The following is a 25,426-nucleotide window of genomic DNA, read 5'->3' on the forward strand; positions in this document are numbered from 1 at the left end:
CATCGGCCACGCCTGCCATTTTGGTTTTTTTTAAAAGCCATATTCCGGACCGTCAGCCTGTCATTCGACGGGGGAGAAAAATATGCTTGGCTTTGACAACGTCCACTTCTTCTGGATTTGTACAGCTGTTGACATTGCAGGTGTAATCCGTCCCAAATGTATGTCGGGTACCGCATGCCCGAAATGCTCAGGAATCAATCAGCTGTCAGGGAGTTGCTCTCGCCGTTAATGGACGAACCCCGTCCTTCATTCCGGAACAAAGATAATGTAAAAGCTGATCTGCCCTCAGGCAGGTTTTAAGTATCTGGCGAACAGCAATTAATCCCTCCTGTGACAAACACGGTCTTCTTTCTTGTCATGACTCGGTGATTCAGTGCCATGAAGAGAGAAGAAAGACGTGGTGGCAGCGACGTTTTTCTAGAAGCTTCACGTGGACTCTTTAGAACAGATCTGCCCATTATAGCAGGAGTCCCCGACGTGGCACCTGTGGGCCAGGTGTTTTTGGAAAATGTGTGAGTCTCCTGCCCAGCAGTGCTTCCGATTGGCCACTGGAGAGCTGATCGACCGCGCCCATTGAAATAACCGTGTTTCGGCAGCAGCTACCGCTACTGTATTGGTTTGATTCTCTCCCACGCTCCGATTTACCAGTGTACTCCGCTCGACCCCTGTGCTTTCCCCTCCTGTGGGTATGTGGTTGGCTCCGTCTCCCACGGTAGCCATTTTGTGGCCTGCTTCCCACCCATTTTGCGGTTGCGCCCACCACCCTATGTCAGAAGATGCCCACGGGCTCGGAAAGGTTGGGGATCCTTGAGTTATATGGAAGAAGGTGGTAAGCCAGCAGGGTAAGGGGTGGGATTCTGGAACCTGCCAATTTTGGAGGCAGGACTGTGCCACTTCAAATTGGAGGCAGGACTGTACCACTTCTGAACGTTCCTCTTCAGGGAAAAAACACCCCCGTCATATATGCAGAAAAATAGTGTACAGTGGTGGGTGGGGGGAGCACTATACTTATTTATTTCCTTTTAGAAGTGTTTGGATTTATATCCCTCCTTTCTCTCCTGCAGGAGACTCAAAGGGGCTGACAATCTCCTTGCCCTTCCCCCCTCACAACAAACACCCTGTGAGGTAGGTGGGGCTGAGAGAGCTCCGAGAAGCTGTGACTAGCCCAAGGTCACCCAGTTGGCATGTGTGGGAGAGCATAGGCTAATCTGAATTCCCCAGATAAGCCTCCACAACTCAAGCGGCAGAGCTGGGAATCAAACCCGGTTCCTCCAGATTAGATACAGGAGCTCTTAACCTCCTACGCCACTGCTTTTAGCCCACCTACCTCCAAAGGTTAGCTTTATTCCCTCAGGTCTCAGAAGCTAATCAAGGTCGGTCTTGGAAAGTATTTGGATGGGAAACACCACGGAATATCAGGGTTGCTACAACAGAAGTAGGCTACAGCAAACCACCTCTTGAACGCCTCTTGCCTTGAAAACCCCAGTGGGGGTCACCGTAAGTCAGATGTGACTTGGCAGCATCAAAAAAGCAGCAACCTCCGTGCGCTCAGCTCTCCTGCCCTCCGCTGCCTCCTCACAACAACCATGCGAGGTAGGCTTGCATGAAAGAGAACAGCCGGCCCCCAGGACTGCCCTATGAGCTATGTGGTAGATTCGAACTGGGCTCATAGATGTCTTAACCCTAAACTATACACCACACAGGCTGTTTGCTTGCTTTGGCGCTTTCCCCTCAGCAGAGACTTTATATATTTCATTTATTGACTTGTGTACTCATTTAGTTGCCTCGTTTATACCCAGTTTTTCCAGTCAGTGGGGACCCAAGACAGCTCATGTGATTCTCTCATCTCTGTTTTATTCTTGCAAAGACTCCCGGAGGCCCCTTCCGCACATGCAGAATAATGTGCTTTCAAACCACTTGCAAGCAATGGTGAAAGTGGATTGAAAGTGCCTCAATCTGCATGTGCAGAAGGGGCGTCTGTGTGGGATGTTAAGCTGGGAGCGCGTGACCGGCCCAGAGTCACCCGGCAGCTTCCACGGCAGAGCAGGGACTCGGACATGAGGTTCCCAGATCCACATCCAACACTCTAACCATTACAAACCGTAACCCTGAAGCTGCAGTTCAAAGCGGCATACTAGACAACCCTCTGCATGTGGAATATTGGGGGGGGGGGGGCGGGGAACACAGCTGGGGAAGGGGAAGGGGAAGAAGAAGAAGCAGCAGCAGCAGCAGCAGCAGCAGAAGAAGAAGAAGAAGAAGAAGAAGAAGAAGAAGAAGAAGAAGAAGAAGAAGAGAGGAGTTGGATTTATATCCCCCCTTTCTCTCCTACAGGAGCCTCAAAGGGGCTTACAAACTCCTTTCTCTTCCCCCTCCCCGCAACAAACACCCTGTGAGGTGGGTGAAGCTCAGAAAGCTCCAAAGAACTGTGACTATCCCAAGGTCACCCAGCAGGCATGTGTGGGAGTGCACAAGCTAATCTGGTTCACCAGATAAGCCTGCACAGCGCAAGTGGCAGAGCGGGGAATCAAACCCTGGTTCCTCCAGATTAGAGTGCACCTGCTCTTAAGCTCTACAGGAAGAATGTGAAGGTCCGAACCCGGCTCATCCATACCTTACCGCTACACACTGTCTTCCACACCAGGTAGCAATATGTGGTTGCACGGATTTGCCATGAAACAAAGGCCATCTCTCCCCAATTCAAGATGGAACCCGGCTCCCTCCACCCGGGGGGGCGGGGGGAGAAGCCACCTTTCTACCCTCCATATGTGCTCAACCCAAGAAGCACGTAGGCTGGTCCGCAGGAGCACTGACACAAAACAGAGGCATTCTCCAGACAGGAATTTCTTGTCCTTACAGCTGCCCTGCGTAACCTTGTCGTTTAACTGCTCTCCTTGAAAATCCAAAGTCTTTTGTGCGAGACCATTTAAGCTTGCGGAGGATAACATTCTCCCTGTCGATCATGAGCCGAGGGCCAGAGCGGAGGGTCGGGCGCATACCTGGCGAGAGAAACCCATCCAGATGTTGACGTACGTCAAAGGCGGTTCTGGATGTCACTCTTCTTGTCCTTTCGCTTGAGTGTGCGATTCGGGGACAGACAAAAGGATCACATGAGCTTCCCTACTTCAATCTGACCATCATTTCTTACACTTTCCCTAGTCCTCAAATCTGCTTGTGTTTCACATGAGAGGGGTGTTTATGTAAAGACTTTTATTTTATTTGATTTAAACCTGGCCCAATGCCTGGCCGAAGTTGGGGTCAGGTTTCATTAGTTTTTAAAAGTTTGATCTGTTATTCTTTTTTTAAAAAACCCACAACAACTGTATTTTCTTTTCTTTCTTTAGCCTTTCTTTGGCATAAATCAACTGTATTTTGAAAACACTGAAATACAGAGAGAGACTTAGAGAGCTGGATATGTTTAGTCAGGGGAAGGGAAGATTAAGAGGTGACATGATAGCCGTGTTTAAAAATTTGAAGGGATGACATGTTGAAGAGGGAGAGAGCTTGTTTGCTGCTGCCCCAGAGACCGGGACAAGGAATAATGGAATTGAGCTATGAGAAAAGAGATTCCACCTAAACATCAGGAAAAACTGCCTGACTGGCAGGGCTGGTAGTGGAATATGCTGCCTTGGAGTGTGGTGGAGCAGTGGCGTAGGAGGTTAAGAGCTCGTGTATCTAATCTGGAGGAACTGGGTTTGATTCCCAGCTCTGCCGCCTGAGCTGTGGAGGCTTATCTGGGGAATTCGGATTAGCCTGTGCACTCCCACACACGCCAGCTGGGTGACCTTGGGCTAGTCACAGCTTCTCGGAGCTCTCTCAGCCCCATCTACCTCACAGGGTGTTTGTTGTGAGGGGGGAAAGGCAAGGAGATTGTAAGCCCCTTTGAGTCTCCTGCAGGAGAGAAAGGGGGGTGGATATAAATCCAAACTCTTCTTCTTCTTCTTCTTCTTCTTCTTTGGAGGTTTTTAAAGAGAGTCTGGATGGCCATCTGTCAAGGGTGCTTTGACTGCATATTCTTGCATGGTAGGGGGTTGGACTTGATGGCCATTGTGGTCTCCTCCAGCTCTATGATTCTAGGGGGCTGGTCTGGTTTCCAGAACAGGCTTTGTATTATTTTATTTATTTTATTTCTAATCTCTAACTTTTGCCCTGACTGGATTCTGCCCTGCCTTTGCCTACCGGCCCGCTTTTCCGTGACCCTTGACCCTTCTTGCCAGGTGCAGAACAAGAGAGCATCAACCCAAGAATCACGGGTCATTTGCACCCTTTGGAGAACAGCAGGGATGGGAAACAGAATAAGTGATCCTTGATGTTTAAGCTGCTGACGCAAGGATCCCTATTTGTTAGCATGAAACCCTACCTGGGCTACAAGTGCCAGCCGCGGAGAAACCCGCAAGGCATGACCTACATACGAAAAACATTAATGAGAAAGTGTTGAAACAGGCTTATTGGGGATTAAACTTGTTTGGGAGTTCCAAAATCACCTGGGACGTGAAAACCACGTAGCTCGGTTTCAGGGGTGTCAGTGTGCATTTGATTTTGAGTCAGTGCTCCCGTGCAATCGCTGGTATGCAGATGCGCTGGAGATCAGACACACGCACCAGCCCAACAACTCACAAATGCACCTGTCTCGGAACGAAGATATACTCTGGGGACTAGCAGTTCCGGTGCGGGGGAAGTGTCTTCATAGAATCATAGAGTTGGAAGAGACCCCAAAGGGCCATCCAGTCCAACCCCCTGCCATGCAGGAAGACACAGTCAAAGCACTCCCGACAGATGGCCACCCAGCCTCTGTTGAAAAACCTCCAAAGAAGGAGACTCCACCACGCTCTGAGGTAGTGCATTCCACTGTCGAACAGCCCTTACTGTCAGGAAGTTCTTCCTAATGTTAGGTGAGATCTCTTTTCCTTCCCCTTGAACCCATGACTCCTGGTCCTTGTCTCTGGAGCAGCAGAAAACAAGCTTGCTCCCTCTTCGACACGGCGTCCCTTCAAATATCTAAACATGGCTATCATGTCCCCCCTTAATCTTAGCTTCTCCAGACTAAACATCCCTAGCTCCCTAAGCCTCTCTTTGTAGGGCATGGATTCCAGACCCTTTACCATTTTGGTTGCCCTCCTCTGCACCCGTTCCAGCTTGCCAATATCCTTCTTAAATTGCAGTGGTCAGAACTGAACACAGTACTCTAGATGAGGTCTGACCAATGCAGAGTAGAGTGGTACAATCACTTCCCTCAGTCGAGACACTGACTATACCCGTGGTGGCGAACCTTTGGCACTCCAGATGTTGTGGACTACAGTTCCCATCAGCCCCTGCCAGCATGGCTAATTGGCCATGCTGGCAGGGGCTGATGCACTAACTGCTCTAGAGTGCCAGAAGGCTCGCCTCCACTAATTCACTCTTATTGATGCATCCCAGAATTGCATTGGCTTTCTTGGCTGCAGGTTTCAAGTTGCAGCAGGTTTATGATGACCCCGTAGGGTTTTCAAGGTGAGACTAGCAAAGGTGGTTTGTCACCACCTTCCTCTGCATAGCAACCCTGGACTTCCTCAGTGGCCTCCAGTACTAACCAGGGGGGGACTCTGCTTAGTTTCTGAGGTCTGGCTACCATGAGCCCCCACCCCCACCCCCAGGTCAGGGCAAGGAGGTTGCTGTTGAGAGACAGGCAACTCATGGTGACCCCAAGACCATGGGGACTTTCAGAGCAAGAGGTGAGCAGAGGTGTTTTGCCATTGCCTGCCTCTGCAGAGCAACTCTGGACTTCCTTGGTGGTCTCCCATCCAGACATTAACGCGGTCTAGCTTCTCAGGCCTGACACAACAGGGCTACCCTGGGTCATCCATAACAGCTCTAGGAGCCAGCGTGGTGTCGTGGTTAAGAGCAGGTGGATTCTAATCTGGAGAACCGGGTTTGATTCCCCACTCTTCCACCTGACTGGCAGAGGCTTCTCTGGTGAACCAGATGTGTTTCCGAACTCCTACATTCCTGCTGGGTGACCTTCAGCTAGTCACAGTTCTTCAAAACTCTCTCAGCCCCACCTACTTCACAAGGTGTCTGTCATGGGAGAGGGTAGGCCACCTTGAGTCACCTTACAGGTGATAAAGATGGGATATAAATCCAAAATCATCATCACCATCATCATCACCATCATCATCACCACCATTATCATCATCATCATCATCACCACCATCATCACCATCACCATCACCATCACCATCACCATCACCATCACCATCACCATCACCATCACCATCACCATCACCATCACCATCACCATCACCATCACCATCACCTTCTTCTTCTTCTTCTTCTTCTTCTTCTTCTTCTTCTTCTTCTTCTTCTTCTTCTTCTTCTTCTTCTTCTTCTTCTTCTTCTTCTTCTTCTTCTTCTTCTTCTTCTTCTTCTTCGCAAATAGCAAAGTAGGGACACACAATTTTTCATGAAATATATTAGTGAGGGTTTGTACTTCTGTGTGTGTAGAGCAGGGAAGCATCCCCACAATATGGTATAATATTATAAGAAGATGTTGCATGGGAGATACTCGGTTCCCCACCCTATAGTATAGGGGTGGAGCTATTTGATCAGGAAAATGGTAACCAGTGAAAAACGTCGCCCCCGCTTCCGAAACTGGCAGCCACCCCGTGCTGCTTTTGTTTCAAAAAGTCAGGAGATCTTCCCACCCATACCACCACGGTCTACAACCTGGCCCCGAATTCAGATCCATATCTAATCTTTTTCGCCCGTTTCTGCCCCCTGCCCCCCCCCCTTGCAGGGTCTGTAACCCGAAACCTCCCGTTGGCTCTGCAATCAAACTTTTCAAACTGCTTAGACCGCATTCTCCAGAAGTGTTTAAAAAGGGTGGGGCGATGGCTTTTATTCAGATGTCTGGCACACCTTTGCGGCAATCGCAGCGGAGGCACGGGGAGAGAGTGACGGGCCAGCGGGGCATGCCAACTCCCCCCCCCCACCACAACAACAACTCCGCGTGCCCGTGTCAGCATCGAGATGGCATTGCTGACTTTATTTCTCTCTTACCCTGCGTCCGTCGGCCTGCTGTGTGCACTCATCTTCGTGATCTCCTATTTTTCCACCAGCTCTGGGAAATCGGCTTTTAAATGGCCCCCTGGTCCGAAGCCTCTTCCGATCATCGGCAACCTGCATTTGCTAGACATGAAGCGACAAGACAAATCGTTACTGAAGGTAAGGCGCAAAAACAGCTTCGCGGTTCGATTAAACGTCCGGCTATGCCAGGGGTCTGCAACCTGCGGCTCTCCAGATATTCATGGACTACAAATCCCACCAGCCCCTGCCAGCATGGCCATAATGGCAGGGGCTGATGGGATTTGTAGTCCATGAACATCTGGAGAGCCGCAGGTTGCAGACCCCCGGGCTATGCAAATTCGCTACGAATATTACAGTGTTTTTTTTCTAGTTCACTTTGAATTACACTTATAGGATACGATACAGCTGTGTCCTGCTTTCGACTGAAGATACATTTAGTTTCAAGATCAACGGAATGGCTATTTCTTTGATACGTGTTGTTTTTGAAATATTTCATCCAGTCTCTCTGGCTTTCAATAAGATTACTCCAGATTAAATATACAGATTGAAGTGATTAATTTCTTTTCTTTCTTTAAAAAAAAAGGTTTCTCCCTTCAATGTGCCATTTCTTCCCTCCCATGTGTTGGTTAGCAAGAAAAACCTGTGAGATTTGAGTGTACTAATTTGACAGTTCTTGGTCCCTAAAGACAAGGGCTGTTTGCAAACAATTTGCAGATCATCTTCCTGCGGATATTTATTTTGCCACAATGAGGTGCAAGGATTTGAGATGAACCAACAGGAAACAAAGATACGCTTCCACACCGAGAAAATGATAAATGGTTATTTTTGTCAGCAACCAAACTGGGCATCTCCCGTCTGTCAATGTGCCCAGCTCTGTCAGTTTAACATACGAAATGTACATGCCTTCATAAGAACATAAGAATTAGCCTGCTGGATCAGACCAGAGTCCATCTAGTCCAGCACTCTCCTACTCGCAGTGGCCCACCAGGTGCCTTTGGGAGCTCACATGCAGGATGTGAAAGCAATGGCCTGCTGCTGCTCCTGAGCACCTGGTCTGCTAAGGCATTTGCAATCTGAGATCAAGGAGGATCAAGATTGGGAGCCATAGATCAACTTCTCCTCCATAAATCTATCCAAGCCCTTTTTAAAGCTATCCTCCAGGTTAGTGGCCATCACTACCTCCTGTGGCAGCATATTCCAAACACTGCAGACCGGCACGGGAGGCTACAGGGATGGTTGCCAACTCTGGGCTGAGAAACATCTGGAAATTTGGAGGCGGAAGCTGGGAAAGGCAGGAGGCACCAGGTCAAATGTCATGTGCGAACAGTCCCTGCTTTTCCCCTGACAAGACCTGTGTCTTCCGTGATTGCTTTATGCCTCCTTCCTGCATTGCCTCTGCGGTTTATTTTCTCAACCCTGACATAAAATGCCTGCCTCCCGGGGTGCCATCTTTGGGTTGGGAAATTCCTGCAGGTTTGGGGGGGGGTGGAGTCAGGAGAGGACAGAACATGGGAAGGGACCGCCAAAGAGTGCAAATCTATCCACCAAAGCAGCCGTTTCCTCCAGGGCAAGGGATCTCTCCAGTCTGCGCATCACAGGGAGTTCAGCCATCTCACAAAACAGGCCGCCTTCGTCTCTGAAGAAGCGGGTTCTGTGAAATCTGGCAACCCTGTGAAGGCACACGTCAAGATGTCTTGATTCCTATCCCTGCACAGAGGAACACAGCCGCCCTTCTGCACCCTACCCACTTCATCTGGCAATATCAACCCCTCTGTGTGTGTGTTTGTGTGCACCTCTGTCAAATTGCTTCCCATTTCTGGGTATGCTATTGAACAGACAACGGCCAGACCGTCCCATCGTTAACAGCCTTGCTCAGGTCCGGCAAACAGAAGGCCACAGTTGTCTCTATTGATTCAGTCCACCTCACGTTGCGGTTTTCTCTTTTCCTGCTGCCTTCAACTTTCCCTGGCATTATTGTCTTTGCTGGTGACTCTTGCCTTCTCGTAACATGACCAAAGTACAATAGGCTCAGGCCCCTTCTGCACATGCAGAACAATGCACTTTCCATCCACTTTCAATGTACTTTGCGGCTGTGCAAAAGAGCAAAATCCACTCGCAAACAATTGTGAAAGCGGATGGAAAGTGCATTATTCTGCATGTGCGGAAGGGGCCTCAGTTTAGTCATTTGAGCTTCTAGGGACAGTTCATTCCCGGCTGTCCTAAAAGCCAAAAACTCTCTTGCTCGGGAGGAACGCTGGGAAATGTCCAGATCCCATCATCCTCTGCCAACAGTTCGAAATAAGATCCGACCTCGTCCTTAATTTATTACTCTGAAGAGGGGGCATAAAAACATTCTAAGGGAATAAATGCTTCCAGTCTTTTTTGCTTTCTGAGACTCAAGGTGGGTAACAAAATAAGGAAAAAGCACGCAGTGAAAACAGTGCAGGCTGACCCCATAAACAGTGCTTCAACTGCCCCACAAAACCAAAACAAAACCAATGCCGTCCACCCCAAGTCTGCTGCAGTTCTGTCACATTTCTGCATTGACCCCTGGGCACAATAGGGGAATCCATTTAGTCATGAGACAGACATCTATCGTCTCCTAATTCTGGGTCCCAAACTAATTTCACCTGCTCTTGAAACAGCAAAGAAGCTCGGTGTGGCTTAAAGGCAAAGGAGCGCTTGAGTTTTTATAGACTATAAACCTCTCCTGATCAGATGATGGGGCCAGAATATCAGTGCAGGGGCAGGGGAGTACAATTTGTATAGAAATGGCAAATAGGGTGGCCAAATAGTCATGAAGGGTCAATTTCCTATGGTTGCATTCAGGCACAGAAATTACTGGAAAGCAACATAGCAGCCAGTTGGGGCTTATTTATTTCTTTTATTTCACTTTGCAAGTTCTATATCCCACCTTTCTGCCCTCCCAAGGGTCTCCGAGGTGACTAATAATTGAAAAATGAATGGTCCTAGATTGGAATAAATCTGCCCAGGTTTGCAATATAAACGCTTGATGATGATGATGATGAAGAAGAAGAAGAAGAAGAAGAAGAGGAGGAGGAGGAGGAGGAGGAGGAGGAGTTTGGATTTATATCCCCCCTTTCTCTCCTGTAGGAGACTCAAAGGGGCTTACAATCTCCTTGCCCTTCCCCCCTCACAACAAACACCCTGTGAGGTGGGTGGGGCTGAGAGAGCTCCGAGAAGCTGTGACTAGCCCAAGGTCACCCAGCTGGCATGTGAGGGAGTGCACAGGCTAATCTGAATTCCCCAGAAAGCCTCTGCAACTCAAGTGGCAGAGCTGGGAATCAAACCCGGTTCCTCCAGATCAGAGTGCACCTGATAACAGGCCTAAAAAAAAAAAAAACTACCTGGAAGAAAACAAATGGAGCGTGACCGCCACCTCGTGGCCACAATCTGGTACAGCACCTCTGTAGGATCTCCTAATTTAAAACCATACTAAAAGGCAGATTTAATTCATTTTTGATTGATTTAATACAAAATCCAGCATAGTGATCTTGTTTGCTGTGTATAACTGTTTTTGTATCAATAAAATGATAATAATAATAAATGATGCATTGACTGGACAACACAAATGAAAACCAGCTCATGCAGACAAAAAAAGGGTGTGATTATTTTCTTACAAAAGACCCTCCTGCCAGTCACCCCAAATCTGCTCCGATCCCGTCAAATTTTACTGTTGCTCTTTCTACGTTCACACCTGTGCACATTTGGGGAATCGCCCATTATCTCCTAATTCTGCTCTAATTTCACCTGCTCTTGAAACAGCAAAGAAGCTTAAAGGCAAAGGAGAGCTTGAGTTTTTATAGACTATATTTATTTTTATTTATTTTTTATTTATGACAATCATTAATCATTTATGACAATCATTTATTTATGACAATCATTAAGTGCTGTACCTTATGATTAAGTGCTGTACCTTATGATTCTTGACAAATGTATTTTTCTTTTATGTACACTGAGAGCATATGCACCGGAGACAAATTCCTTGTGTGTCCAATCACACTTGGCCAATAAAGATTCTATTCTATTTATTTTTTGGTCTTATAGACCGCCCAACCCCCGAAGGGCTCTGGGCGGTGAACATCTCCTAATCAGATGATGAAACCAGAATATCAGTTGGGGATACAATTTGTATAGAAATGGCAACATGGTACCTGGAGGAATAGCCATGAAGGGTAAATTTCCTGTTAATGCATTCAGGCTCAGAAATTACTGGAAAGCAACATGGCAACCAGTTGGATTTTATTTATTTTTTAAATTTCACTTTACAAGCTCTATATCCCGCCTTTTGGCCTTCCCAAGAGTCACCGAGGTGGCTAACAATTTTAAAATGAGCGGTCCTAGACATGTCAGTCCGCCCAAGTTTGCAACATAAATGCTCAAAGCAATAGTAGGATTTTAAAACTACCTGGGGAAATAGGATGGAGCACGACTGCCATCTCGTGGCCAAACCTGGCTACAACACCCCTGTAGAGTCGTTTTATTACACATTGCATTTGTATTTGCCGCCTTTCTGTCCTCGCAAGAGTCACCGAGGTGGCTAATAATTTAAACACGAATTGTCCCAAACTGGATTCAGCCTCCTTAGAATTCAAATGTAAACACTTGAAGCCAAAAACAGAACTTTAAGACTACGTGGGAGGAAAGGATGGAGCGTGTCTGCCATCCTGTGGCGAAAGAGGATATAGCATCCCTGTAGAGAGAAAATGCCTGACTCCCCAGATGCCATCTCCAGGTTGGGAAATTCCTGGAGATGTTTGAGTGAAGCCTGCGGAGGGTAAGATTTGGGGGTAGGAAGTGACCTCAGGGGAATATAAAGTCTGTCCTCTGAAACAGCCATTGGATATCTTATAAAGTGTGAAAGTGTGCTCAACTTTGAAGGCACGCGCCGATTTATTTTCCCCCTGCACAGACCAGCACAGCCACCCTACCCAATTCATGTGGCAATATCACTTCCTCTCTGTGTGTCGAGCCGCCAAGTGACTTCCTATTTCTTGTGACCCTGTGAACTAACAACCGCCAAACCATCCGATTCTAAACAGCCTGGCTCGGATAGGGCATAATTTATCTCCTCTATCTGTCTGATATGGGGTCTTCCTCCTTTCTCTGCCGCTTTCAACTTCTGCTAGCAACACTGTCTTTTCCAGATCTTCTCATAATGTGACCAAAGTCTGACAGCCTCAGTTTCGTCCCTAGAACTTCTGGGTTGTTCTAAAAGCCAAAAGGACTCCAGCTGGACTGTTACCCAGAAAATGTTCCTATCTTATCACCCTCTGTCAATAGCCCTTTATTAATTTCTTTACTTTGAACAGGACCCCAAAGAGGTAGCACCGAAATATTCTAAATAAATAAACGCTTCTACTCTTTCTTTCTTGTCGAGACACAGATCAGATAAGAAAATAGGGGGGAAATGCAGTAAGAGAATATAGACATTAACCATAAACAAGGCAACAGCTGGGTAGCAAAAAGGTTTGTGTGTACGGAAAACCTACTGAAATGTTATCAAATCAGAGGCTGTGCGCAAGACAGCGTGTATTATGGGTGTTCTGCCTGCTTTCACACGGGTTAGAAGCAAAATCCATGAGATTCCCATATCATGCCGATTTCCCTCCTTGGCCAACGCTTTACAGAAGTGTAAAATCCCTCCAGTGCTGCAGAGCCCACCCTGCAGTGGTCTGAAAACACACGAAAGGAAATACTATTTCACAGGGGCGTAATGCCCATGGGGAAAAGTGGGCAGTTGCCCAGGGCGCCCCCTTGTGGTGGGTTCCAAAAATGCAGGGTTTGTTTGTGGGGTTTTTTTTTGGTATTTTAGTGAGTTTTCCGTTTTTGGCCTGCAGAGGGCGCAGTTTTTAGGCTAGCAGCACCAAATTTCAGGGATGTTTCGGGAGACTCTCCTGATGCTATCCAGGTTTGGTGAGGTTTGGTTCAGGGAGTCCAAAGTTATGGACTCCAACAGGGGGTGCCCCATCCCCCATTGTTTCCAGTGGGAGCTAATAGGAGATGGGGGCTACACCTTTGAGGGTCCATAACTTTGGACCCCTGAACCAAACTTCACCAAACCTGGGAGGGATCATCAGGAGAGTCTCTTACTGATACCACCCAGATTTTAGAAGGTTTGGTTCAGGGAGTCCAAAGCTATGGACTCCTGAAGGGGGTGCCCCATCACCCATTGTTTCCAATGGGAGCTAATAGAAGATGGGGGCTACACCTTTGAGGGTCCATAACTTTGAATCCCCTTAACCAAACTTCACCAAACCTGAGTGGTATTATTAGGAGAGTCTATTAAAGATACCCTGAAAGTTGGTGCAGCTAGCTTAACAATTGCACCACTGACAGCAGGCACCCCCCCAAATTTCCCCAGATTTTCCTTTTAAACCCCCCCTTCGGCATGGATTTAAAGGGAGAATCTGAGGTCCCCAGTTTAAACATTGAAAGTGATGCTGTTTCAGGGTGGGGGAGAATCAACCCCAAAATAGCATCACTTTCAATGTTGTTTAAACTGGGAACCCCAGATTCTCCCTTTAAGGTGGATTTAAAAGGAGAATCTGGGCTTCCTAGTTTAAACACCATTGAAAAAGATGCTGTTTGGGGGTGGATTCCAGCATCACTTGTTTAAACTAGGGAGCCCAGATTCTCCTTTTAAATCCACCTTAAAGGGAGAATCTGGGGTTCCCAGTTTAAATAACATTGAAAGTGATGCTGTTTCCCCCAATTGGGGGGACTGGATACAACACCACAAAATGTTTTCATAGCAATAATAAAACATTTTGAAAGCATTTTGAAAATGTTTTTTAAAAAATTATTTCTGTTGTGTGGCATGGCCTATTGCTGTGTTCATATTTGTGAGTTGGGGCATGTTCTATAATGTGATGGTGACTTTGAAATGACCTGGTGTAAAAAATCATTGCTTGGTCACGATGGGGGAGGGCGGCTGCCCGGGGGGGGGGTGCCAAACTCCAGTTTGCCTAGATACGCCACTGGGCGTAGCTACAAAGGGGCCGGCGGTGTGCGCGTTGCACCGGGCACGCGCCTGGGGGGCATCAAATTCAGGTTTTGCCCAGGACTCCAGTTTGCCTAGTTACGCCACTGCTACTTCATGCAACAGAGAACTAGTCTATTGGGACAGCCAGCCAATAGCCGGGCCCCGCCCTTCATTCTCCCCTTCAGAAAAAACAGATGTTCGCACATAATAAACCCCCGGCTCCGGTTGTTCACCAAAGCCCCTTTAGGAGCGAGATGGTCACGTTCAAGGAACTGGGAACTCTATGCAGAAGAGTAGTCTCCTAGGGTTGCCATCCGGGGGTGACCTGGAGATCTCTCAGTATTGTAACTGTCCAGACGACAGAGATCAGTTCTCCAGGAGAAAATGGCTGCTTTGCGGGGTGGTCTGTTTGGCATTAAACCCCACAGAGGTGCCTGCCCTCCTCCGGGATTTTCCCAACCCAGCGCCGGCAACGCCAGCCACACCTGCTTCGCTCCTGCGCCGTGTTCCTTCAGACCCCACAAAAGAGACACCTGTCTCAACAGTCTCATAAGGAAGAACGGTGCCAGTACCGTGCGGCCGCTTCACCCCCTGCCTCCCCTTTCAGTTTGCGAAGGAATACGGCCCCGTGTTCACCCTCCACTTCGGATTCCAGAAGGCCGTCGTCCTGACAGGTTACGAAGCCGTGAGGGACGCCTTGGTCAACTTCACGGAGGAATTTGTGGACAGGCCGCCGATACCCATCTTTGAAGAGATTCAGCATGGCAACGGTGTGTATATGAGCGTGCGGGTGCTGTCCAGGGTTTTCGAGGCAAGAGACGTTCAGAAATGGCTTGCCGTCGTCTGCCTCTGGGCCCTTCAGCACATGCAGAAAAATGCACTTTCAGTCCACTTCCACAATTGTTTGCAAGTGGATTTTGCTATGGAAGTGGATTGAAAGTGCATTATTCTGCATGTGCGGAAGGGGCCATGTGTCACATCCCTGGCATTCCCATCCAAATACAAACCAGGGGCTTCTGAGATCTGATGAGATCAAGCGAGCCTGGGGCGATCCGGGTCAGTACCAAGAATGGCTTTAGAATGGGTCCAGAGGAGGGCAACCACAATGGTCAAAGGTCTGGAATCCATACCCTACTAGGAGAGACTTAAGGAGCTGGGAATGTTTAGTCTGGGGAAGCTAAGGTTAAGATGTGACATGAGAGCCATGTTTAGATATTTGAAGGGATGTCATGCAGGTGCAGGAGCAAGCTTGTTTTCTGCTGCTCCAGAGACTAGGACAGTGATGGCGAACCTTTTCGAGACCGAGTGCCCAAATTGCAATCCAAAACCCACTTATTTATCACAAAGTGCCAACACAGCAGTTTAACCTGAATACTGAGGTTTTAGTTTAGAAAAAATGGTTGGCTCTGAGGCGTGCATTACTCGGGAGTAAGCTTGGTGGTAGTTGGTGGCTTTGCTTTGAAGCAACCGTGCAACTCTTCCCACAGGTGAATCACGACCCTAGGAGGGTTTACTCAGAAGCAAATCCCATTGCCAGCAAGCAAGCTTACTCCCAGATTGTGCTGTAGTTCTTTGCATGAAAATCAGTGGGGTTTAACAGCGCTTAACAGGGTTACCTACACTGCTTCCCCAAAACTAGGTCTTAGGTTTAATGCTAATAATCGAGACCAGCAGCCCAGGCCAGCCTAGATGTGTGTGTGTGTGTGGGGGGCAACTCTGTGCGTGCCCACAGAAAGGGCTCTGAGTGCCACCTCTGGCACCTGTGCCATAGGTTCGCCATCACTGGACTAGGACCAGGAGTCATGGGTTCTAGGTGAAGGAAAAGAGATTCCACCTAAACATCAGGAAAAACTTCCTGACAGTCAAGGCTGTTCGACAGTCGAATGCACTTCCTCGGAGTGTGGTGGAGTCTCCTCCTTTGGAGGTTTTTAAAGAGAGGCTGGATGGCCATCTGTCAGGAGTGCTTTGACTGTGTGTTCCTGCATGGCAGGGGGTTGGACTTGATGGCCCTTTGGCGTCTCTTCCAACTCTGTGATTCTTTGATTCTAATTCTTGAACCTCCCAGAGAAATTTTTGACACGATTCCCTTTGGCTAAGACACCTGCTCGCTATATTACTGTCCAATTTGTATGCAAACGGTGCAATATCCTTTCCAAGAAACCCCAAATGCTGGCCAACATCTCGATATCAGTGTTATTACATGTGCATGATGCACTTCCGTTCACCAGATCTCCGATGGGTCTCTGGTGACTGTTGAGCGCCTTCTCGGAATATTATAATGTGGGTGAGCTGACAGTCGACTCAGGGAATCTAAAGGGATGGTGTTTTCTAAGTCTGATCAGCCAAAGAGCGACGGACGGGCAAATCAACAGGAAACCTGGGGAGAAAGTTACCCACGTCTGTTGTTTAGGAAATGGCTTCCAAGCTAATTTGGCCCAGAGGGTTCATTTTAAGAATGCTCATAACAGGGCCTTATTCTCAACAAAAGCCATCATGTGGCCCACAAGGTTTCCGGATCGATCCCCAACACGTGCAGTTAAAAAAAGGACCAGGCAGTGATTTGAAAGACCCCAGGGAACCACTGAGTTTGATGCTCCCTGAGTCAGCCTTGTGCTTTTCACGCAAGCAGGCGTTTTCTTTTCGACTGGAGAGCTGTGGAGGACCACCCGGAAGTTCACGGTGGCCAGCATGCGCAACCTCGGAATGGGGAAGAAATCCCTCGAGGGACAGATTATCGAAGAGCTCGGTTTCCTTATAGAGAGCATTAAAGCTTTCGAAGGTAAGCGGGGGGGGGGGGGGGGGGGTTGCATTGGAACCGTTCCCATGCTGTCTTCACCCAAGATTGGCCCGACGCCCACAGCGAACTGGTGTGCAAAAAATTGGGTTTGCAAATCTGTATTTCTTCATGCTGCCTATAAGGAAGGGGGAAATTTGTTCGGCTTAGATCCCTGGCCCAGGGGAAGTCTGGTTTGCCTTGACCAAGGCAGGGCCTTCTCAACGGTGGTGCCCGCCTAGTGGGATGCTCTGTCCAGTGAAACCAGGATTTAATGCAATTCCACGGGGTCTGTAAGACGGAGCTGTTCCACCAGGCATATAGTTGAGGCAACTATGGTAATACGTCAACGATCCAGTGCAGACTCCTCAAAATTGGGGTGATGCAATCCCGGAACTAAGCACCAATCAGCAGACGAGGTGCCGTATTCTGGCTTGACTCGAGCTTCTGGACCGTCCTTCCAGGGAAGACAGAAGTGAACACGAATGGAAATAGCAGTCAGAGTTGCTAGATTTTATGTGCCAGCATGGTGTACTGGTTAAGAGAAGGTGCACTCTGATCTGGAGAACTGGGTTTGATTCCCCCGTTCTGCCACTTGCACTGTGCAGGCTTATCTGGTGAACCAGATTAGCTTGTCACTCCAGCACATGCCAGCTGGGTGACCCTGGGCTAGTCACAGTTATTCGTAGCTCTCTCAGCCCCGTCCACCTCACAGGGTGTTTGTTGTGAGGGGGGAAGGGAAATGAGATTGTAAGCCCCTTTGAGTCTCCTTACAGGAGAGAAAGGGGGGATATAAATCCAACTCTTATTATTATTATTATTTGTCGTTGAAAGAGGGGGCAGAAATTCTGGCTAGCCCCCAGAAATGAAGGGAAGCCGGCCAGTCCTGTTCTGCAGCCCCCAAGGATGGTTGGATACGTCCCTGTTTTGCCAGTGGCCGCTGGACGGACGCTAACTGGTGGCTCCACCTTTTCCCTGCAGGTGAGCCCTTTGGGCTCCGGACCTTCACGACAGCCCCCACGAACATCACCTTTGCGATGTTGTTCGGGGACAGGTTCGACTACAAAAGTCCGGTATTCCTCACTCTGTTGAAGCTCATCGATGAAGTGATGTGCCTTCTCGGGTCGCCCCTCCTGCATGTAAGCAAAGATCCTCCCGAGTGGTTATTTATTTCGCCTTCGCTGTATACATTCCCAGGCCGTGTTGAGCCATTTCATATTTCCGTGCTGCTCACAGTTACCAATCTTGACTGGATTTGCTTCTCCGCTCCTCCACGTGAAGCCTGCTGGGTGACCTTGGGCCAGTCACAGTTCTCTCAGAACTCTCTCAGCCCCCATTTACCTCCCAAGGTGTCTGTTGTGGGGAGAGGAAGGGAGAGGAGTTTGTAAGCCGCCTTGAGACTCCTTAAAGGAGAGAAAAATGAGGTATAAATCCAAACTCATCGTCCTCTAACAGCATGGTGTAGGTGTTAAGAGCAGGTGGATTCGAATCTGGAGAACCGGGTTTGATTCCCCACTCCTACATTGCTGCTGGGTGACTTTGGGCCAGTCACGGTTCTCTCAGAACATTCTCAGCCCCACCTACCTCACAAGGTGTCTGTTGTGGGGAGAGGAAGGGAAAGTAGTTTATAAGCCACCTTGAGTCTCCTTACAGGGAAAAAGGTGGGGTATAAACAGAGGTGGGATCCAGCAGGGTCTCACAGGTACCCGAGAGTAGGTTAATAATTATTTGTGTGTGCCGAGAGGGGGTTACTAATTGGTGATTTTGTCACGTGATTTTTGCCTTAGTTACGCCCCTCCTCTCAGCAGTAGCGTGCAGAACTTGAAGTAGTCTAGCAGGAGGTGCACCGGCGTGCGTGGCAGCCTGTGCCTGCGTGCATTCGTTTCCCGCCCAAGGACCGGCGCAGCGGCTGCATCCTTGCCACAGCCCCGCCCAGGAATGCCCCGCCCCAGGAATGCCTGGCCACACCCCCGTCGTGCCCCGCCCAGCCCCATTGGCACTACGCCACAGTTTGAATCCCACCACCAGGGGAACCTATTACTAAAATTTTTGGATCCCACCACTGGGTATAAATCCAAACACTCTCTCTCTCACCCTCTCCCCCCTCCTCCCCTTCCCCCTCCTCCCCCTCCTCCCCCTTCCTCTTCCTCTTCCTCTTCTTCTTCTTCTTCTCCTTCTTCTTCTCCTTCTTCTTCTTCCCTGATACCCATTTTTCTTTTTGTCCTCATTTGCTCCCAACTAGCTGTTCAACTTCTACCCCTTCCTGGGTTTCTTCTTCGACGACCACAAGCGCTTGCTCCAAAAAGTCGAAGAGGTCCGCGTCATTATCCGGGATTACGTCAAGACAAGCAAGATAAACGCCCGCACCGACGGCCTCCGAAGCTACACGGATGCGTTGGTCTTCAGGCAGAAGGAGGTACTGACTCCAGACCAGACCAGGAATTATGAGAGCCGTGTGCTAGATCAGACCCAGGCGTATTGTGGTCTTTGTGGCAGCTGCAGGAAAGCCAAAAGCAGGTTTAATGGCTGTCTAAACTGGGAGGGGGGGGCAATTTTTTGTGGCCTTGGTCGATCTGGAGGCCCATCGATTGGTTTGGTCTGGGTGGGCTGAGTGATTCCCAGAGGGAATCTTTGTCCTAGGGCTCACAATGGCCCCAAGACATCTCAGTAAAATCTTTCTTAGCATCTGACACTCAAAGGTATCCTGCTTTTGAATATGGAGGTTCCACTTGACCATCAACAGCCTTGAGTAGATCTTTCCACAAATAGTTTCGTCTCTCTAAAGGGCGGATATATCTGCATGCGTGTATGTTTATTTACTTATATCCTGCTCCTGGTTGGTACGAAGCACCTTAAGAACGCCCTTCTCCCCCCCTCCTCCATTTTTCTCACAACAACCCAGCGAGGTCAGCCAGGCTGAGAGATTGTGAAGGGCCCAAGGTCACCCAGAGAATTTTCATGGAAGAAGTGGGGGTTCAAACCTGGGTGCCAAGGTCCTCCGCTTTATCCACTACATTAGACTACACTAGGCAGCCACGAACATTTCCCCCCTCCTTGTGTCTATTTTATAGTCATATTTTTCTGAGCATATGGAGAGTCGTGAGTTGTCTGGAGCTGGTTTTGCGGCTTTGGCACGACAGGGCAGTGGCCACCGTACAATTTGACAGCGCCTGCAGTTTAGCCTCGACAACCAAATCGAAAGAGAACAATCTGCAAAGACCCTGCCTAATTTGACAAATATAAGAAAGGCTGTTTTTACGATTCGACACAGATTTCTAAATGCTACTGTACGGAAAACAGCAGACTTACACAACCCACTCAGTTCGCGGTCAGGACACATGGTCTCCCCCAAACTCGACCCTGTCAAACAAGATCACCCAAGGGTGCGCGTCGCTCAGTAATTGGCCCCTGAGAACTTATAACACAGCAGACTCATCGGCAGTTGACCCTGTGTGTGAACTAACGTCACCGCCTATTTTGACCTCTGCCCTTTTCTCCAAGAAACCCAAGCATCATGCATGCTTCTCTTCATCTTCATTCGTCCTCATGCCAAGCCTGAGAGGTAGGTGCGGCCGGGACTGGCTGGTTACCCAGTAAGTTTCCGCGGTTGACGAGAGCCCGGGGAACTTAGGCAGCGCTCCGGTCCTCCCGTGCCGGAACCCGGCTGACCGATGCGATCTTTTCCCGCCAGGGGGCGAGGCAAAGAAAGGGGAGGCAGCTTTTCCACGACGAAAACCTGATCGCGTCCATTCTTGATCTGGTGATGGCCGGCACGGAGACCACCGCCACGACCCTGCAATGGGCCGTCCTGCTCATGATGAGGTACCCCTCGATTCAAGGTGAGGTTGCGCTGACTGCTGGTTCCACTTTTTTCCGCAAATGCAGCACGGAGCAACTTTTTCCTGGTTTGCATAGCTGGAATCTAAGCTGCTTGAATCAGATCCCGAAGGGAAGCCAGCGGTTCTGACATGTTCCCTGTTCCCCTCTGTGAGCCAACGTGGTGTAATGGTTAAGAGCAGGTGCACTCTAATCTGGGGAACCGGGTTTGATTCCCCGCTCTGCCGCTTGAACTGTGGAGGCTTATCTGGGGACTGTGGGCTAGTCACAGTTCTTTGGAGCTCTCTCAGCCCCACCCACCTCACAGGGTGTTTGTCGAGGGGGGGGGAGGGAATGGAGATTGAAAGCCCCTTTGAGTCTCTTTACAGGAAAGAAAGGGGGGATATAAATCCAACTCTTCTTCTCCTCTTTCTCCTCCTTCTTCTTCTCATCTTGCACAGAAAAGGTCCAAGAGGAAATTGGGAGTGTGGTGGGTCAGGGTTGCTGGGCCTCCTACGAAGACCGGAAGAAGCTACCTTACACCAATGCCGTGATCCACGAAATCCAGAGGTTTATTACTCTGCTGCCCCACGTGCCACGATGCACGGCGGTGGACACCCATTTCCGGGGCTACTTTATCCCAAAGGTATGCCAGACCTGTCCCTGGAAGCTAAAATGACTTGTTTAACGTGTATAAACGAAATGCCAATAAAGAATGAAAAGAACATGGCGGCCAAGAAAGCCAGTACGATTCTGGGCTGTATCAATCGGAGTATAGTGTCTAGATTGAGGGATGTAATTGTACCTCTCTATACTGCGTTGGTTAGGCCTCACCTGGAATATTGTGTCCAGTTCTGGGCACCGCAGTTCAAGAAGGATATTGACAAGCTGGAATGGGTCCAGAGGAGGGCAACCAAAATGGTCAAAGGTCTGGAGTCCATGCCCTATGAGGAGAGACTTAGGGAGCTGGGGATGTTTAGTTTGGTGAAGAGAAGGTTAAGAGGCGACATGATAGCCCTGTTTAGATATTTGAAGGGATGTCATGCAGTGGTGGGATCCAAAAATTTTAGTAACAGGTTCCCATGGTGGTGGGATTCAAACTGTGGCGTAGCACCAATGGGGCTGGGCAGGGCACGATGGGGGCGAGGGCAGGCATTCCATGGGCGGGGCATTCCTGGGCGGGGCTGTGGCAAGGATGCAGCCACTGCGCCGGTCCTTGGGTGGGAAACGAATGCACGCAGGCGCAGGCTGCCACACACGCCGGTGCACCTCCTGCTAGACTGCTTCAAGTTCTGCGCGCTACTGCTGAGAGGAGGGGCGTAACTAAGGCAAAAATCACATGGCAAAATCACCCATTAGTAACCCCCTCTCGGCACACACAAATAATTAGTAACCTACTGTCGGGAACCTGTGAGAACCTGCTGGATCCCACCTCTGATGTCATGTTGGTGAGGGAGCAAACTTTTTTCTGCTGCTCCAGAGACTAGGACCAGGAGTCATGGGTTCAAGGTGAAGGAAAAGAGATTCCACCTAAACATCAAGAAAAACTTCCTGACAGTCAAGGCTGTTCAACAGTGGGATTCACTGCCTCGGAGTGGGGTGGAGTCTCCTTCTTTGGAGGTTTTTAAAGAGAGGCTGGATGGCCATCTGTCAGGAGTGCTTTGACTGTGTGTTCCTGCATGGCAGGGGGTTGGACTGGATGGCCCTTTGGGGTCTCCTCCCACTCTATGATTCTGTGATGGGCCCTTTCAGAGAACGTTGGTTTATAGGGTCCCCGTGAGTCAGAAGTGACTGGATGGTGCTTCACACACCTACAAAAATGTTTGTCAACAGCTTCCTTTATCGGTTGGCTCAGATTAGTCCATACTTTTCACTCAGTGTCTGACCTGCCCAGCCCTGACAGAGGTGCAAAGCAGGGGGACGTCACCTGTCTCTGCCAGGCGGCTTTTGGAGAAACGGGGACAGCTTTGCTTACTCTCCAATGTCTCTTACGGTTTGCCTGTCCTGTGCTTTTTTAACAGGGGACGACGGTGATCCCGTCCCTCACTTCTGTGCTCCTGGATCCAAGTCAGTGGGAGACCCCCCACGAGTTCAACCCCGGCCACTTCCTTGACTCCGAGGGGCAGTTTGTCCAGAAGGAAGCCTTCATGCCTTACTCCCTGGGTATCTCACTGACAGTCTGTTATAAATGTGGGGGTGCAGGTGGCCAGCTAGTGAACCAGGGCCAGACCCCATGGAGTGGGGTTGCCAGCCCCTAGACCAGTGGTGGCGAACCTTTGGCACTCCAGATGTTATGGACTACAATTCCCATCAGCCCCTGCCAGCATGGCCAATTGGCCTAGTGGCCCTCCCCCAAACCAATTGGCCATGCTGGCAGGGGCTGATGGGAATTGTAGTCCATAACATCTGGAGTGCCAAAGGTTCACCACCACGGCCCTAGACCATAGGGATCAGTCCTGCCCAGAGAAAATGGCTGGGTTGTAGGATGGAATCTGTGACATTGAATCCTGCTCCTCAAATTCTGCCCTCCCTTGGCCCCACCCCAAATCTCCAGGAGTATCAACCAGCCAGGCTTAGGAGCCTCAAAACAGGGCTCCGCTCAGCACAGATTCACCTCCTACTGCCTACGTTTTAATCCTGCTGTTCCTCCAAACAGCGGAGGCGGTTTCCCCAGAGGCGTCCCTCCCATTGGGCAAAGTGGGCAGCTGCCCAGGGCGCCACCTTGTGGTGGGCGACAAAATTGCAGGTTCGTTTGGGGTGGATTTTGTATTTTCAGTGTTTTTTTCCATTTTTGGACTGCAGGGGGTGCGGATTTTAGGCTAGCAGCACCAAAACTTCAGGGATTTTTTGGGAGACTCTCCTGATGATATGAGCCATGTTTGGTGAGGTTTGGTGTAGGGAGGCCAAAGTTATGGACTCCCAAAGGGAGTGCCCCATCCCCCATTGTTTCCAATGGGAGCTAATAGGAGATGGGGGCTACACTTTTGAGGGTCCATAACTTTGGACCCCCTGAACCAAACTTCACCAAACTTGGGTGGTATCATCAGTAGGGTCTCACGAAGGTACTTGGTGCTGCTATCTTAATAATTGCACCCCTGACAACAGGTACCCCCTAACTTTCCCCAAATTCTCTTTTTAAATCCAGATTTGTGAGTTGGGGGATGTTCTAAAATGTGATGGTGACTTTGAAATGGTGGAAAAAATCATTGTTTGATCACGGTGGGGGAAGGTGGCCACCCATGGGGGGGCATCAAACTCAGGTTTTGCCCAGGGCTCCAGTTTGCCTAGGGACGCCTCTGGGTTTCTCCCAGCACTGTTTTCCCTTCCCAACAACCCTGCGATGTAGGCGAGAGGGAGAATGACTCAGGACAGCCCAATTGGCCATGCTGACAGAGGCTGATGGGAATTGTAGTTCCTGAACATCTGGAGAGCTGCAGGTTCCCTACCCCTGGGTTGGTTGCTCACGTGCTAAGTTCAACCACAACACCTGCCAGGGCTGGACACGGGACCCAGGACAATTCCGTCCCCCCGATTCCCTTTTTTTTTTTACAGATTCGGGTTTGTGTATGCGAGCTCTACCCTACCCTTTCCCTCTCTGTCCCTCGCAGGGCGCAGGAGTTGCATGGGCGAGAGTCTGGCCAAGATGGAGCTCTTCTTGTTCTTTGCCGGCTTGTTGCAGAGATTCACTTTCCAGCCCCCTGTGGGTATAGCTGCCTCGGACATAGATCTGAGCGTCCCCAAGACAACCTTCACTTTGAGACCCCGGCCGCAACTCACGTGCGCCGTCTCCAGGGAGTAAAACCGGCGCTGCCTTTGGACGTGGGGGGAAAGTACTCCGCTGGGGTCTTCCTACGGCCGATCTCCCACCCTGTAGTAGTAAAGTCTGAGGAAGTGACCTTGAATGACTCAGGACTGACCTTCGGCCCCTTGATTACTGCTGCCCCCCAGTGGCTGGTTTGTACCACAGCAAGCAGTTTCTTCTGCCCAGTCCACAACTGATTCTTGGCTGCCTTGGCCACGTGAACAAAATCGCTACCGATCTCCCATTCAGTAACAATCTCTGCAGCTTCCAATAACAGAAAGAGGCCTCTCTCAGCGTCCAGCAGCTTGCCGACCGCGCATTATCAGATATCGCGCTACTGTTGCGTTTGAGTGCTTTTCCTTTGTGGAAGCAAAGGGCGTTGTTCACTATCCAACAATACGTGGAAACAGTAACTATTGCTCAGTGTCCGATTATATTCGGGTGGGTAGCTATGCCGAAGCAGGAGAACATGTTTTTGAGTCCAGAGGCAGCTTCAAGAAGAGTTTGGACTTATACCCTGCCTTTCACTCCTGTAAGGAGACTCAAGGTGGCTTAGAAACCCCTCCCCTTCCTCTCCCCACACCTTGTGAAGTAGGTGGGGCTGAGAGAGTTTGGAGAGGACTGCGACTAGCCCGAGAGGTCACCCAGCAGGCTTCATGTGAAGGAGTGGGGAAACCAATCCGGTTCTCCAGATTAGAGTCCGCTGACTGTTAACCACTACACCACGCTGGCTCTCCCACAAAGTTTATTGCTGGTCTAAGCTTTCCTGAGCACGCGCAAAATATAGCTGAAGAATATGTGCGTGCACGCTCCAGTTTATACCAGAAATAAACTTTGCTGGTCTAAAAGGTGCCACTGGGCCCAAATTTTTTTTCCTTATCCTTATATGGGGATGTAACCCTGGTTTGTTAGAACAAACCGCAGTTTCACAGTCTCTGCTGCCTCCCAGTGGGCAGTTCAGGCCATTGCA

At 49.5% G+C, this 25,426-nt stretch overlaps 1 protein-coding gene across 1 annotated transcript; it reads left to right on the forward strand.

Moving 5' to 3' along the window:
- The first annotated feature begins 6,894 nt into the window (after positions 1 to 6,894).
- Positions 6,895 to 25,074, forward strand: LOC125430571 (cytochrome P450 2W1). Its single transcript, XM_048492556.1, has 9 exons — positions 6,895 to 7,197; positions 14,673 to 14,835; positions 16,695 to 16,844; positions 17,820 to 17,977; positions 19,081 to 19,254; positions 20,530 to 20,677; positions 21,116 to 21,300; positions 22,676 to 22,817; positions 24,263 to 25,074. Exons 1-9 carry the CDS (start codon positions 7,003 to 7,005, stop codon positions 24,451 to 24,453), a joined length of 1,506 nt encoding a protein of 501 aa, XP_048348513.1. The 5' UTR covers positions 6,895 to 7,002; the 3' UTR covers positions 24,454 to 25,074.
- The last annotated feature ends 352 nt before the right edge of the window (positions 25,075 to 25,426 follow it).

This window comes from Sphaerodactylus townsendi, linkage group LG04 (assembly GCF_021028975.2).
Source record: "Sphaerodactylus townsendi isolate TG3544 linkage group LG04, MPM_Stown_v2.3, whole genome shotgun sequence".
NCBI classification, from domain to species: domain Eukaryota; kingdom Metazoa; phylum Chordata; class Lepidosauria; order Squamata; family Sphaerodactylidae; genus Sphaerodactylus; species Sphaerodactylus townsendi.